This window comes from Mobula hypostoma, chromosome 5 (assembly GCF_963921235.1).
Source record: "Mobula hypostoma chromosome 5, sMobHyp1.1, whole genome shotgun sequence".
NCBI lineage: Eukaryota > Metazoa > Chordata > Chondrichthyes > Myliobatiformes > Myliobatidae > Mobula > Mobula hypostoma.
The window spans coordinates 68,686,788-68,702,879 of record NC_086101.1 but is presented as its reverse complement, the minus strand read 5'-3'; the positions used below and the strand labels follow the sequence as shown (position 1 = coordinate 68,702,879).

The following is a 16,092-nucleotide window of genomic DNA, read 5'->3' as shown; positions in this document are numbered from 1 at the left end:
TAAACTTGTTAATTTGTTGACTTGTCAGCTTTTCCCTCTGTACCACAGTACTTCATGATGGACCATCCTTCATTTTGTCTGTTTCATTCATAGAGGCAACAAGTATCTCAAGGTCTAAGCATATTTACAGATTTATAATGGATATAATACATAACCTCAGTATTAATTACAAATAGAAAGAATAAGACAATAAATAGCACATCATATCAAGTAACAAACCATTTATGTTTTTGATTGAAAGCAGATTAGCCTCTGGATGATAATCCCATGAGCGGAACAACACTCACCTCGAGACTACATCTTCTCCATTCCAGCAAGTTAATCCATCAGAAGTCGCCAAGTCATTCACACAGAGCTGATCAGCCAGGCCACCGTATAAAGTTCTATATAACCGCAGACTACTAATAAACTCTCTGAAACATACAAAAAATATAGTCTCTTAAAAAAATACACAGCAACCTCGAGCATGTGTGATTCATCATATCAGCAAAAATGCAATGAAAAAGCACTTTGAGCTGGAAATAAGGAAGTTGAATTGAAAAATGACTGCTGGTGAAATTGGTCAAAAGGCATTGTTGGTTTTCCTGGAACTGGTATTAAAGGCAGAATCCAATTCACAGATTTTAAATGAAATATTACAGCAATATTAATTTAACTGAGTTGCAAAATATTACTCCCAGTTTTAGTGACTATTCTGCTGTAACCTGAGACGTCAATAATCAGCATCATGCACAGAAGCACCTGCTTCTATACAGTATGATGCTGTTAATTAAAATCAGTCTGAAACAGAAATACCATTACTTGGTATTGCTGCCTTAAAGGTCACAGTGATATGATAATTTCCTGTAAATAATAAATATAGTCAGGAAAAACTGTAGCTTAAATTAACTTAAGGTAGCTTAACTTCGTTAGAGTTAAGCTATTCTAATTAAAGAAACCATGGAAAGAATTATACTACGACCTTCAAAGAAAACATGTAGGAAAATCACAGGGGTAGAGAAAATGGGGTTTTAACAGATGACAATTTTAACTTCCCTAAAATTGTGAGGGGCTGGGATGTTATTAAGAGATCTAATTAGGCAAACTTTGTTTATTGTGGCCGTACTAAAGAAGAGGTTATAATCAATGTCCTCTTAGGAAATTTGGCTGGCTAAATGACTGCTGAATTAGTTGGGGAGCATTCTAGGATCAGTGACCATAACCCTATTAGCTTTAAAAGAGATATGGGAAAAAGACAGAACTAGTCCACAAGTTAAAATCCTAAATTGGGACAAAACTAAATTTAACAGCATTAGACAGGAACTTGCAAAGTTTAATTGAGAAAGTCTGTCACCAGATAGAGATACATCTACTAAGGGGAATACTTCTAAAAAATGAAATGGGAGAGCTCAGAGTCAACGTGCTCCTGTTCAAGTAAGGGGCAAGACTGTTAGAATTAGGAAACACTGGGTGACAAGGGGTATTGAGGATCCAGTCAAGGAGACATATGTCAGAAAGAGGCAGCTAGGGTAAAACAAATCACTTTAAGATTAATAGTGATGCAGAAGTATACTTAACAAGAAAATTAGGAGGGCAAAAATGAGGGATGAGATATCTTTGGCAAATATGCCAAGGGAGAATCTTAAAAGATTTTATAAGCATATTCATAACAAAAGGGTAACGAGGGAGGTAACAAAAGACCATATTTTTCCCTAAAAGGACCTATATGTAAACCTTGGGAGATGGGAAAGCTTTAATGAATAATTCTCATCTTTATTTGTCATCTTCATTTATATGTATCCGCTCAGGGGATCTCCCATCCACTGCTACCAACCTTATAGTTCCCACACCCCGCACTTCCCGTTTCTACTTCCTACCCAAGATCCACAAACCTGCCTATCCAGGTAGACCCATTGTCTCAGCTTGCTTCTGCCCCACCAAACTCATTTCTGCATACCTCGACACTGTTTTATTCCCCCTTGTTCAATCCCTTCCTACCTATGTTCACGACACTTCTCACGCTCTTAAACTTTTCGATGATTTTAAGTTCCCCGGCCCCCACCGCTTTATTTTCACCATGGATGTCCAGTCCCTATATACTTCCATCCCCCATCAGGAAGGTCTCAAAGCTATCCACTTCTTTTTAGATTCCAGACCTTACCAGTTCCCCTCTACCAGCACTCTGCTCTGTCTAGCGGAATTAGTCCTTACTCTTAATAATTTCTCCTTTGGCTGCTCCCACTTCCTCCAAACTAAAGGTGTAGCCATGGGCACCCATATGGGTCCCAGCTATGCCTACCTTTTTGTTGGCTTTGTGGAACAATCTATGTTCCAAACTTATTCTGGTATCTGTCCCCCACTTTTCCTTCGCTACATCGATGACTGCATTGGTGCTGCTTGCTGCACGCATGATGAGCTCGTTGACTTCATTAACTTTGCCTCCAACTTTCACCCTGCCCTCAAGTTTACCTGGTCCATTTCCAACACCTCCCTCCCCTTTGTAGATCTTTCTGTCTCTATCTCTGGAGACAGCTTTCTACTGATGTCTACTATAAGCCTACTGACTCTCACAGCTATCTTGTCTATTTCTCTTCTCACCCTGTCTCTTGCAAAAATGCAATCCCCTTCTCGCAATTCCTCCATCTCCTCTGCTACTAAGCACATCTTTCCCTCCCCCCCCGCTTTCCGCAGAGATCGCTCCCTACGTGACTCACTCGTCCATTCGTCCCCCATCCCTCCCCACCGATCTCCCTCCTGGCACTTATCCTTGTAAGTGGAACAAGTGCTACACATGCCCTTACACTTCCTCCCTCACTACCATTCAGGACCTCAGACAATACTTCCAGGTGAGGCAACACTTCACCTGTGAGTCGACTGGGGTGATATACTGCGTCCGGTGCTCCCGATGTGGCCTTCTATATATTTGCGAGACCTGACACAGACTGGGAGACCGCTTTGCTGAACACCTATGCTCTATCCGCCAGAGAAAGCAGGATCTCCCAGTGGCCACACATTTTAATTCCACGTCCCATTCCCATTCTGATATGTCTATCCACGGCCTCCTCTACTGTAAAGATGAAGTCACACTCAGGTTGGAGGAACAACACCTTATATTCCGTCTGGGTAGCCTCCAACCTGATGGCATGAACATTGACTTCTCAAACTTCTGCTAATGCCCCACCTCCCCCTCGTAACCCATCCGTTATTTATCTATTTATATACACACACTATTTTTCTCTCTCTCCTTTTCTCCCTCTGTCCCTCTCACTATACCCCTTTCCCATCCTCTGGGCTTCACTCCTCCCCCTTTTCTTTCTCCCTAGACCTCCTGTCCCATGATCCTCTCATATCCCTTTTGCCAATCAACTGTCCAGCTCTTGACTCCATCCCTCCCCCTCCTGTCTTTTCCCATCATTTTGGATCTCCCCCTCCCACTTTCAAATCTCTTACTAACTCTTCCTTCAGTTAGTCCTGACGAAGGGTCTCGGCCCAAAACGTCGACTGTACCTCTTCCTAGATATGCTGCCTGGCCTGCTGCATTCACCAGCAACTTTTATATGTGTTGCTTTATATGTAAGAGATCTGTTTTCACTTTGACACGAAAGAGTCTTTTTTTGTTGATCACCGTCAAAAAAGCCAAATTAAATCCACTGCAATTCAATGTTGTAAAACAATAGAACATGAAAACTTCGAAGGGGGGTGAACACGTTTTATAGGCACTGTAAATGTACTTTGATAATACATTTACTTTGAACTTGAAGATTTGAGAAGCAAAGAAGAAATTATTGGGGCCCCGGCAGAAATTTTTGTAATTGTATAAACTGCAGGTGAAGGAACAGAAGACCGAAGGATAGCTAATGTTGTGCCTTTATTTAAGGGCTGCAAGGATAAGCCAAGCAAGTATCAGCAGTGAAAATTTTACTGAGAAAGAAGGATATATGCATCTGTAAAGACAAGGACTGATTAGCGATAAAGGCAATGGCATTGTGCATGGGATATCATCCCTCATGAATTTGACTGGGATTTTTTTGAAGAGTTGACCATGGACTAATGAAGGCAAGGCAGTAAACTTCAACTATGTGGACGTTAGCAAGACCTTTGACAAGGCCTCACATTGTAGATTGGCCTGGAATATTAAATCACATGGGTTCCAGGGTGAGCTAAATGAAAATAATTATTGGATAGAAAATTGTATTAATAGGAGACAGAGAATAGTCGTTAAGTGCTATTATTCAGACTAGGGGCCTATAGGGATCAATGCTGGGGTTCCTGTTGTTTCCATACATTTCACATCATACAAGACCTGACTCTGATATATATTAATGATTTGGGTAAGAAAAGTTTTTGATACAATTGGCAAGTTTGAAAATTACGCATAAGTTGATGTTATAGCAGACAGTAAAGATGGTAGTCTAAGCTTACAATATCTAAACCAACTGAGAAATTTGTATATGGAATGACAGATGGAACTTATCTCAGACAAATGTAAGTGTTGCATTTCGTTTGGCATTGCTGAGTTGGGCCAATGTGCCTGTTGCTATGCTGTCTAACTCTGTCTGTAAAGTTGCACACACTTCTCGAACAAATGCTAGCTGTTCTGAGTTTGTTATACTGTATATTGCTGGTAAAGCATTAAAAAAATCTTCAAATCTCAATGAATCTGTTTGGTCTTGGCAAACCCAAGCATGCATTTTACATTGAGTATCTTGTAATTGTATGGATGTATACTAATCTCAAGAGGTAGTCTACCCATTTACTTTGTGTTACAATTTTACACTCATCAGTGTAATTAATCTCATCACTCTCTTCAGTATTTACTTTGGAAGTATTTCAATGCTTTTACCTTATACATTTTTGTAAACTATCTCAGTCAACATCCTTCTCAGAGCTTTCTTTGAAAACAATCAACCAAATGTTTTCTGTACTGTACAATTTTTTCAACTTACATTTAATAATAACTACTTTTTACATTCTTTCACCAAATGATCATTTCTAAAATATCCTTTTACAGTCAGTCAGCCACCTTCAGACACTTTGAAGGTGGTGTCTCAAGGGTTCTCTTTGGCTACCAGTTGGTTGCAGGGAAAGAAATCTCATAGCCCTTCAAAATTCGAAATGTTCTTCCCAAAAGTGAAGCAGCACTGACACCATTCTGGGCAGGCACTTTTTCCCATTCTATCTACCACTTTTATTCTTTTTAATAATGATATCAGGCATTTTGGTCATTATTTACCTTGAGTTAGTCTCTGGTGATTTTGTCTTTGCTTATCAATAAGAAGTCCTAGCACCTCCCATTCACATTAGTTCCTGTTATCCATTTTCCTTCCTCAGCACTGTCTGTCTTCTTACCTCACAGGCATCATCTCTCTATTTGTCCATCGCCTGCTTGATATTCCTGTGATTTATTTTACGCTATCAATAGCAATCCATAGACCCTAATCTAATTTCCATCCCCTCAAGCCCATTTTGAGCTGAAGGCCACACTTGGAAATGAATCTGCACATCAACATACAAGCTACTACATTTAAGTATATAAAAACACAGTTATAATTATTTCATTATTCTAAAGTAGTATGACCAGTTTTATCAATTGTTAACTAACAAGGATAAATATCTGAATATTGTGGGCAAACTTCACAATCTTAAAATTAGATCAAATATTGGGATAACATTGACAAAACCTATGGATTGACAATTAAAAGATAGTTTTTAATGTGAAAGAGAAGAATGCATTCATAGTCCTTCAACAACTGACAGAGGTACGAGAATTAAATTCAAAAGCAGATATTGTTGAGATGCAATACATCTCTGAAAATAAAGTTTTAAGAGTTTGTATTCCACGTTATCATTGATAAATTGAAAGTAGCGGAGACAGGTTAGATAAATGTAGAGTTTCTGAACGCAGTGCTTTGGCAATAGCCAGCCAGCAGAATTTGAATTGGATGTCAAAGTCTGTGTACATTTATGTAAAAGGAATGTATCCTAACTGCTGAAAAGAATTTGGCTTAAATTGTGCAGAAAATTAACCTCATTTTACTTGATACCTGGAATTTTTATCCAATTATATGCCATAATTTTTCTTGTTCAATCCTTCTCCAATATGCATGGCTTTATTAAAGGAATTTTCAGCTGGCAGCTATAAATAATGGGATGAATCAGGTACAAGGCTCTTAGCTGTCTACGTCTATAGTAATTCTATAGTGTTCTAATACTGTACTGCGGAGTATTATATAACTCACATGGATTAGGAGCATCAAGAAATACGATTGGCTATTGTGGCAGTCAAATGTCAACTGAATCCAAGACAAGGTACGGTACATGTAATATTGCATCAGTCAACCACACCCACCGTTTCTCAAGTGACCACATCAAAGCAACTACTGCTAATATACATGAGCCACAACATTTCCCTTTAAAAGAATACAGTACAAATAAATTAACTTATTTGCATTAAGAGATTAGTTATACTAGTAAATCAATACATCATTCATGGAGTGCAAGTCCAGTTGCATACATACACAACTACAAATCTAAATGTATTGCTTTGTTACTTCTCTGGCACTTACCACACACCCACCTGGGACACTGATAATGCTACAGGACCATTTTCCCTAATCTCTTTAAATTTGTTTCTCTGTTTCAGTCTGGCTTGCTTCCAGTACTATAGAGGCCAGTCTCTCATGAACTTCCTTTAACTTGTATACCTGATCAGTTTCTCATCTACCAACATCCCTGTCCTATCCATTGTGTGACTGATTATCAGTCTGTCATGTGATATCACGTGATCGGTCAATTTTGCAGCTAGTCCATCTATCACTTAAAGTTTGACCTACTGATCCTGTGCATGTGAACGTGTTAATAGTTTCTGGGTGACTATGAGTCAAGCAGACCTATTCAACAGCACTGTACATGATAAATGTTCTATTCCAAGCTTTGGGTTTTTTCCTTAATTTTAAGTGGCGACGAGAATGGGATCTGTGACACACAATCTTTTGGAATACATGCTCACATTTGAACAATGAGTATAATTAGGAAAGTTGAGGAATACTGTAATTAACAATACCACTGGAATGCTTACATCAAACATTTAGACTGCATTTTTTTCACTGCAAATTACATCACTGATTCCAATTTTTAAAAAGCCAGCATCTTGCTCAGTGTATGCAGTCCAAAAATTTACAACTTTGTTCTAAGCATAGTGAGTCTCAATTTGTCCTCTTTGAAATCTTACGGAGAGCTTGTGGGATTAATCGGGTCTCATCATAATCCTAAACCTTTTGATTCAACACTCGTATTCAGTTAGAAAATGTATCAGTAGCAATGTTTGTTGTTGAATTAAGATAACTGACTGAATTTTGTGATTTTGGCACTGTTCGAGAAGACACGATATGCGATCGCTAGGTCATCGGCGTGCATGATGTTTGCATTCAATGTTTCCTGTTGGCAGAATCAGAGCTCACACTTACGTCAGTCTTTGATATTACAAGTGGCATGGAAGTGGCAGATAGGAATGCAGTTTTGTTGCAACAGTGCAAAATATATCACATACAACTGCCACAGATTATATTAATATTAACAAAGTGTCCCTAGCTAAGGGAAAAGGGAATTATACTCTGGGTTCCCAATATTACTACTGTGGTGAATTTTCCCCGAAGGCCACTGACTGTTGACAGCAAGATTCCATCTACCATACTTGCCAAAAGAAAAAAATTTACTGATCTCGGCTTCCATCCTGACCAGATTGTTCCACAGCAGCACAGTACGTGGTTACTGATCCAGACGGGTTCGTAAAGCACTCAGATGGTCCAGGCCAGGTCCCCATCTACAGATGGCTTTAAAGATTAATGCAGAGCAATTTCCCTTGAACTTGTCACTGGATGTGCCATTACTCTGTGCAGTGAAAAGACATGGGTAGATATGTTTGGCCCTGCCTCTTTAAAGGCACTTACACCACTGCATTACAGACCGAGGACTTACATGGGGGAGCAGTTAGAGCTACTTAGTTGTGGCAGGGGTCTTCTTGAGCATGGAAATCTATTGCACCGATTACCAGTGCATATCACTAAGGGAGAAGGGGTGAACTTACTCAGGAGCCATTGGCTACAGCAAGTGCCTGCCCTAGGTGTATCAGATGAAAACCGACATGTCGGGTCGATAGCTTACTCAAGCAGGATAAACTTTGCTTCAGCAATCCTGATGAAGGTCAGCTCAAGGGTACCAAGGTACATCTTCCACAATCAGGCACAGCCAAACAGAAGTTCCTCACGGCACGTTCCCTGCCTTACATGCTTCGCCCCAAAGTTGAGGTGGAGCTTATGTGCTTACATGAAAACAGGATCATTGAAACTTTGAGATTTTCACACTGGCCAACCCCTACTATGCCACTAGTCAAGAATGACGGGAGCATAAGAATATGTGGAGATTACAATGTCACAGTGAATTCATGCCTACCCACCAAGATGTACCAGATTCTAACGATAAAAGACATCTACACAACATTAAGAGGCAGAAAATTCCTCACTAAACTTGACCAACAGCTCAAGCTAGAACAGTCTAAGAGCCTCACTACTATTGCGACCCACAAAGGCTTGTTACAGTATACAAGGCTCCCATTCAGCATAGATTCATCTCCTGCAATATTCCAACACACCATCAAAAACTGCATTAAAGACTTGCCCAATGCAATAGCTTACTTAAATGATGTTCTCATTGTCGGGTCGACACTAGAGGAGCACCTGAATAATCTTGATAAAACCTTCTCCTGACTGATGCAATTTGGTCTATGACTAAAGCATGAGAAATGCATCCTTCTGGCAGATCATGTAGAATACCTGGGTTTTCACTTGGATTGCAAAGGTAAACATCCAATCAGAAAGAAGCCTTGCCCCACTCTTGAAGCCCCTGCACCAAGGAATATACATGAACTTTGCTCCTTTTCTCACTGGACCCTCTGTCCCTTACTATTTCTGGAAGATTATTTATGTCCCCCTTAGTGAACACAGAACCAAAGTAATTATTCAATTGGTCTGCCATGTCCTTGCTCCCCATAATCAATTCACCTGTTTCTGTCTGCAGGGGACCTACATTTGTCTTTACCAGTCTTTTCCTTTTTACATATCTATAAAAGCTTTTACAGTCCGTTTTTATGTTCCCCACCAGTTTTCTCTCATAATCTTTTTTCCCCTTCCTAATTAAGCCCTTTGTCCTCCTCTGCTGAACTCTGAATTTCTCCCAGACCTCAGGTGAGCCACTTTCTCTGGCTAATTTGTATGCTACTTCTTCGGAATTGATACTATCCCTAATTTCTCTTGTCAGCCATGGGTGCACTACCTTCCTTGATTTATTCTTTTGCCAAACTGGGATGAACAATTGTTGTAGTTCATCCATGCAATCTTTAAATGCTTGCCATTGCATATCCACCGTCAATCCTTTAAGTGTCATTTGCCAGTCTATCTTAGCTAATTCACGTCTCATACCTTCAAAGTTACCCCTCTTTAAGTTCAGAACCTTTGTTTCTGAATTAACTATGTCACTTTCCATATTAATGAAGAATTCCACCATATTATGGTCACTCTTACCCAAGGGGCCTCTCACGACAAGATCGCTAATTAACCCTTTCTCATTGCTCAAAACCCAGTCCAGAATAGCCTGCTCTCTAGTTGGTTCCTCGACATGTTGGTTCAAAAAACCATCCCGCATACATTCCAAGAAATCCTCTTCCTCAGCACCTTTACCAATTTGGTTCATCCAGTCTACATGTAGATTGAAGTCACCCATTATAACTGCTGTTCCTTTATTGCACACATTTCTAATTTCCTGTTTAATACCATCTCCGACCTCACTACTACTGTTAGGTTGCCTATACACAACTCCCACCAGCGTCTTCTGCCCCTTAGTGTTACGCAGCTCTACCCATATCGATTCCACATCTTCCCGGCTTATGTCCTTCCTTTCTATTGCGTTAATCTCTTCTTTAACCAGCAACGCCACGCCACCTCCCCTTCCTTCATGTCTATCCCTCCTGAATATTGAATATCCCTGAACGTTGAGCTCCCATCCCTGGTCACCCTGGAGCCATGTCTCTGTGATCCCAACTATATCATAATCATTAATAACAATCTGTACTTTCAATTCATCCACCTTATTACGAATGCTCCTTGCATTGACACATAAAGCCTTCAGGCGCTCTTTTACAACTCTCTTAGCCCTTGTACAATTATGTTGAAAAGTGGCCCTTTTTAATGCTTGTCCTGGATTTGTCGGCCTGCCACTTTTACTTTTCTCCTTTGTACTTTTTGCTTCTACACTCACTTTACACCCCTCTGTCTCTCTGCACTGGTTCCCATCCCTCTGTTGTGAACTAACCTCCTCACGCCCAGCCTCTTTAATTTGATTCCCACCCCCCAACCATTCTAGTTTAAAGTCACCTCAGTAGCCCCCGCTAATCTCCCTGCCAGGATATTGGTCCCCCTAGGATTCAAGTGTAACCCGTCCTTTTTGTACAGGTCACGCCTGCGCCAAAAGAGGTCCCAATGATCCAAAAACTTGAATCCCTGCCCCCTGCTCCAATCCCTCAGCCACGCATTTATCCTCCACCTCATCGCATTCCTACTCTCACTGTCGCGTGGCACAGGCAGTAATCCCGAGATTACTACCTTTGCGGTCCTTTTTCTCAACTCCCTTCCTAGCTCCCTATATTCTCCTTTCAGGACCTCATCCCTTTTCCTACCTATGTCATTGGTACCTATATGTACCACGACCTCTGGCTCCTCAGCCTCCCACTTCAGGAGATCTTGGACACGATCAGAAATATCCCGGACCCTGGCACCAGGGAGGCAAACTACCATCCGGGTCTCTGGACTGCGTCCACAGCATCGCCTATCTGACCCCCTTACTATCAAGTCCCCTATCACAACTGCCCTCCTCTTCCTTGCCCTACCCTTCTGAGCTACAGGGCCAGACTCTGTGCCGGAGGCACGGCCACTGTCGCTTCCCCCGGGTAAGCTGTCCCCCCCAACAGTTCTCAAACAGGAGTACCTGTTGTTAAGGGGCACAGCCACCGGGGTACTCCCCATCACCTGACTTTTCCCCTTCCCCCTCCTAACCGTGACACACTTGTCTGCCTCCCGTGGCCCCGGCGTGACCACCTGCCTTCCACTCCTCTTTATCACCTCCTCGCTCTCCCTGACCAGACGAAGGTCATCGAGCTGCAGCTCCAGTTCCGTAACGCGGTCCCTTAGGAGCTGCATCTCGATGCACTTGGCGCAGATGTAGAGGTCCGGGAGGCTTGGAGACTCCAGGGCCTCCCACATCCGACACCGAGAACAACAAACTGCCCTCACACTCATAATGCCCCTCTCCTCAAATAGCAACAGAAAATGAATGTCAAACCTTCCTCGCCTCGCCCGCTTCCGCCTAAGCCCGGTGAGCCGAAGCCCTTAAGTCTTCACTCTGCTCCCGGCTCACTCCACTGCCCGCAAACTACGCTGCCCGCTCTATGAGGCTTTGTTCCTTTTAAATCTGCCGCGCTGCACTGCCTGACGTCACACGCCTGCGCAGTCCCGCCTCTCAGAAAGCCGTTGAAGAAAAAAAATAACGAAAATTTCAAAAATCTCTTTCTCGGCACTCCCACTCAGACTCTCAGACTCCTTCTTCGAATCAAACCCGAAGCAGGATGTCTGCCCTTTTAAATCTGCCGCGCTGCACTGCCCGGACCACTAAGGAGGACATAAATAATCTTCCAGAAATAGTAAGGGACAGAGGGTCCTGTGAGATGGAGGAACTGAGTGAAATACATGTTAGTAGGGAAGTGGTGTTAGGTAAATTGAAGGGATTGAAGGCAGATAAATCCCCAGGGCCAGATGGTCTGCATCCTAGAGTGCTTAAGGAAGTAGCCCAAGAAATAGTGGATGCATTAGTGATAATTTTTCAAAACTCGTTAGATTCTGGACTAGTTCCGGAGGATTGGAGGGTGGCTAATGTAACCCCACTTTTTAAAAAAGGAGGGAGAGAGAAACCGGGGAATTATAGACCGGTTAGCCTAACGTCGGTGGTGGGGAAACTGCTGGAGTCAGTTATCAAGGATGTGATAACAGCACATTTGGAAAGCGGTGAAATGATCGGACAAAGTCAGCATGGATTTGTGAAAGGAAAATCATGTCCGACGAATCTCATAGAATTTTTTGAGGATGTAACTAGTAGAGTGGATAGGGGAGAACCAGTGGATGTGGTATATTTGGATTTTCAAAAGGCTTTTGACAAGGTCCCACACAGGAGATTAGTGTGCAAACTTAAAGCACACGGTATTGGGGGTAAGGTATTGGTGTGGGTGAAGAATTGGTTGGCAGACAGGAAGTAAAGAGTGGGAATAAACGGGACCTTTTCAGAATGGCAGGCGGTGACTAGTGGGGTACCGCAAAGCTCAGTGCTGGGACCCCAGTTGTTTACAATATATATTAATGACTTGGATGAGGGAATTAAATGCAGCATCTCCAAGTTTGCGGATGACACGAAGCTGGGTGGCAGTGTTAGCTGTGAGGAGGATGCTAAGAGGATGCAGGGTGACTTGGATAGGTTGGGTGAGCGGGCAAATTCATGGCAGATGCAATTTAATGTGGATAAGTGTGAAGTTATCCACTTTGGTGGCAAAAATAGGAAAACAGATTATTATCTGAATGGTGGCCGATTAGGAAAAGGGGAGGTGCAACGAGACCTGGGTGTCATTATACACCAGTCATTGAAAGTGGGCATGCAGGTACAGCAGGCGGTGAAAAAGGCGAATGGTATGCTGGCATTTATAGTGAGAGGATTCGAGTACAGGAGCAGGGAGGTACTACTGCAGTTGTACAAGGCCTTGGTGAGACCACACCTGGAGTATTGTGTGCAGTTTTGGTCCCCTAATCTGAGGAAAGACATCTTTGCCATAGAGGGAGTACAAAGAAGGTTCACCAGATTGATTCCTGGGATGGCAGGACTTTCATATGAAGAAAGACTGGATGAACTGGGCTTGTACTCGTTGGAATTTAGAAGATTGAGGGGGGATCTGATTGAAACATATAAGATCCTAAAGGGATTGGACAGGCTAGATGCAGGAAGATTGTTCCCGATGTTGGGGAAGTCCAGAACGAGGGGTCACAGTTTGAGGATAGAGCGGAAGCCTTTTAGGACCGAGATTAGGAAAAACTTCTTCACACAGAGAGTGGTGAATCTGTGGAATTCTCTGCCACAGCAAACTGTTGAGGCCAGTTCATTGGCTATATTTAAGAGGGAGTTAGATATGGCCCTTGTGGCTACGGGGGTCAGGGGGTATGGAGGGAAGGCTGGGGCGGGGTTCTGAGTTGGATGATCAGCCATGATCATAATAAATGGCGGTGCAGGCTCGAAGGGCCGAATGGCCTACTCCTGCACCTATTTTCTATGTTTCTATGTTTCTATGTTTAGGGCATGTTCCATCGTTATGCCAGATTTTTGCCTCACACAGCCATGCTCCTTGCTCCGCTTAATGATTTATTGAGGAAAGATATGAGGTGGTGTTGGAAGCAGGAAAGGGAATCTGCTTTTCAGAGATCCAAACAAATGCTGACTCAATCCCAAGCATTAGTGCACTTCAGACCCGGGGCACCAATAGTTTTCAACCGTGATTTTGGTGCAGTGCTAAACGAGAAGGATACGGACGGTGATGAAAAGCCTGTCGTTTTCGTGTCACGCACCTTAGCCTAGCTGAGCAAAAGTATGCACAGTTGGACAAGGAAACTTTAGCAGTTGTTTTTGGGGTCATGCATTTCACCATTCCCTGTCCGGCCAACGTTTCGAGATTCACACGGACCATTGGTGGGATTGTTTGGTGAGAGCAAAGCAGTGCTGCAGACGGTGCCACCAAGATGCAACGGTGGGCCCTTTACCTGTCTGCGCATCTGTACACAATATCTTATGTTTTCGGTAGAAACAACTGCACTGCAGGTGCCTTCTGATACATGAATATCCTTATGAGTCAGAACTTCCAGACGAACTGGTACTACGGGTAGACTGGGTCAAAGCATCTCCGAATACTGCCTCTCAGGTAAAAAGATAACCTGAGTGAGATATAACATTGGTACAAGTGAAGAGGTACATAGAAAATGGATGGCCAACTAGTATCCCCGAAACTGCATTACCCTGTGCCTGACGTCAACACGAGCTTAGTATCTACAACCGTTGTTGTACTGTGAGGAATTCGTACTAGAATTCCTACACAACTACGGTCCCCTATTCTGGAAGAGTTACATTGTGCATGTCCAAGAATATCACCTATGAAGGCGCTAGCCTGTAATTACGTTTAGTGGCCAATAATTGATGAAGGAATTGAGCACATTGTTTCTGCATGTGACCCATGACAGTAGTCTCCACCTTTAAGTGCTCCCATACCAATAGTTCCAAGCTGTAGGCCAACAGAATAGTCGAGACGTTTATACCTAGACTACGCAGGTCCATTGACAGTCATACACCACTGGTAGTCATTGATTCACATTCTAAATGGATCTAGGCCAAAGAGGTGAAGACTTCAACCAGCTGGCCGATGATAAGCATTTTACACACACTATTTTGTATGCGTGGAATCCCCAATACTGTGATCTGTGATAATGGTCCTGCATTGAAAAGTGAGGAATTCAAACTATTTCTGCGAGACAGTGGAGCTTGATTGCAACACATACCCCCTTATCACCCATCATCAAACGGTATGGCTGAAAGAGCTGTTCAGACTGTCAAGCAAGGGATACAAAAGTTGATGGGGACATACACACCAGGATCAACTGGTTTTTGTTCTGGTACCGAATAAACTCACAAACTACCACAGGTTTCTCTCCATTTGGGCTACTGATGGGCCACAGGCTGTGTTCCTGATTGGATTTATTGCGCCCAGAGTCGGAAGACCGAGTAAGAGACAGATAAAGGATAATGAAAGTGCCGGACGTACGATTCAAATACAGAACATCAGAACTTTGAGGTGGAAGACTCAGTTTAGGTTCACCACAATCCTAAGATGAAAGGAGAAGTCGTGGTGAAAGAGGGCCAACAAGCTATTTCAGCTCTTGCAGTTGGTAGTGTATGCCACCAACATCTAGACCACATCAGGGGATGGCCAAGTGAAACACTGATTCCAGAACAAGCTGGTGAACAAGATGGGTTAGCACCACAACCTACTGAAGCAGACTCCCCAGCTGAAAGCATTGAGTCCAGACCAACACTCCATTCTGGGGTTTCTGGCTTGTGTGGATCAGAACAGACCAGAAAACCACTGGAATATTATCGGGCTGGTTCCACATACAAACTTGCGGGTGGAGAGATGTGACTACTTATTGATCTGTCATGTGACATCATGAGTTTGGTCGGTTTTGCAGGCTTGTCTATCTATCAATTAAAATTTGACCTACTAATTCTTTATGTGTGAATGGGTTCATGTTTTCCAGGTGGCTATGAGTCAAGCAGATCTAGCCAGAGGCACCGGACGTGGTAGACGTTCTGTTCCAACCACTGGATTTTTCCTTAATTCTAACAATCCCTACAGAAACACTTACTTCTTTGGACTGTTTTGTAGAAACCTGGATATATTTATACATTCCTTTCCTCTTTTCTGCATTGTGGAATGCACCTACTGTACTACATTTTTTTTGTTCCTGAACTTGCATCTGCTCACAGCTTCTCCTTACACAGACTATTGTCTCTGCTTGTCCTTTAGAGCTCTTTCCTCAGCCCCCTTTCTACCCCAGACAACTTTAAAATGCAACCCTCAGCAGTATTTTTTAATTCAGCACAGCCTCTGCTCACATCATTGGTGCATATACCAATTTGGATGTACTTTTCCATGTCTCCATTGACATCCACTGTATTCAAGGGAGTTCCCTGGCAGTTACACCACATAATTAGTTTCATTGCATGTGAGGTATGTGTTGTCTGTAGCTCCTAGTATGTGATATTTGGCCTAATTTCAAAAGTTACACAGTAGAAAATATCATACTTTATTCTAATTACAGTCAACGTCTATTCTGAATGGACAGACTAAAGCTATATTATTTCCTTAACATTGCTATCTGATCACCTGCCTTTTGAAACTGAGTGACCAGAGGATCTCCCACT

General features: G+C 42.5%; 1 protein-coding gene across 2 annotated transcripts in view; it reads right to left on the bottom strand.

Moving 5' to 3' along the window:
• Positions 1–16,092, bottom strand: part of gpc5a (glypican 5a) — a 948,795-nt gene that overhangs the window by 787,921 nt on the left and 144,782 nt on the right. For both annotated transcript variants that reach the window (XM_063048513.1, XM_063048514.1), the window contains exon 5: positions 288–413. In XM_063048513.1, coding sequence (XP_062904583.1) covers positions 288–413 — 126 coding nt within the window. The remainder of the gene's footprint in view (positions 1–287; positions 414–16,092) is intronic.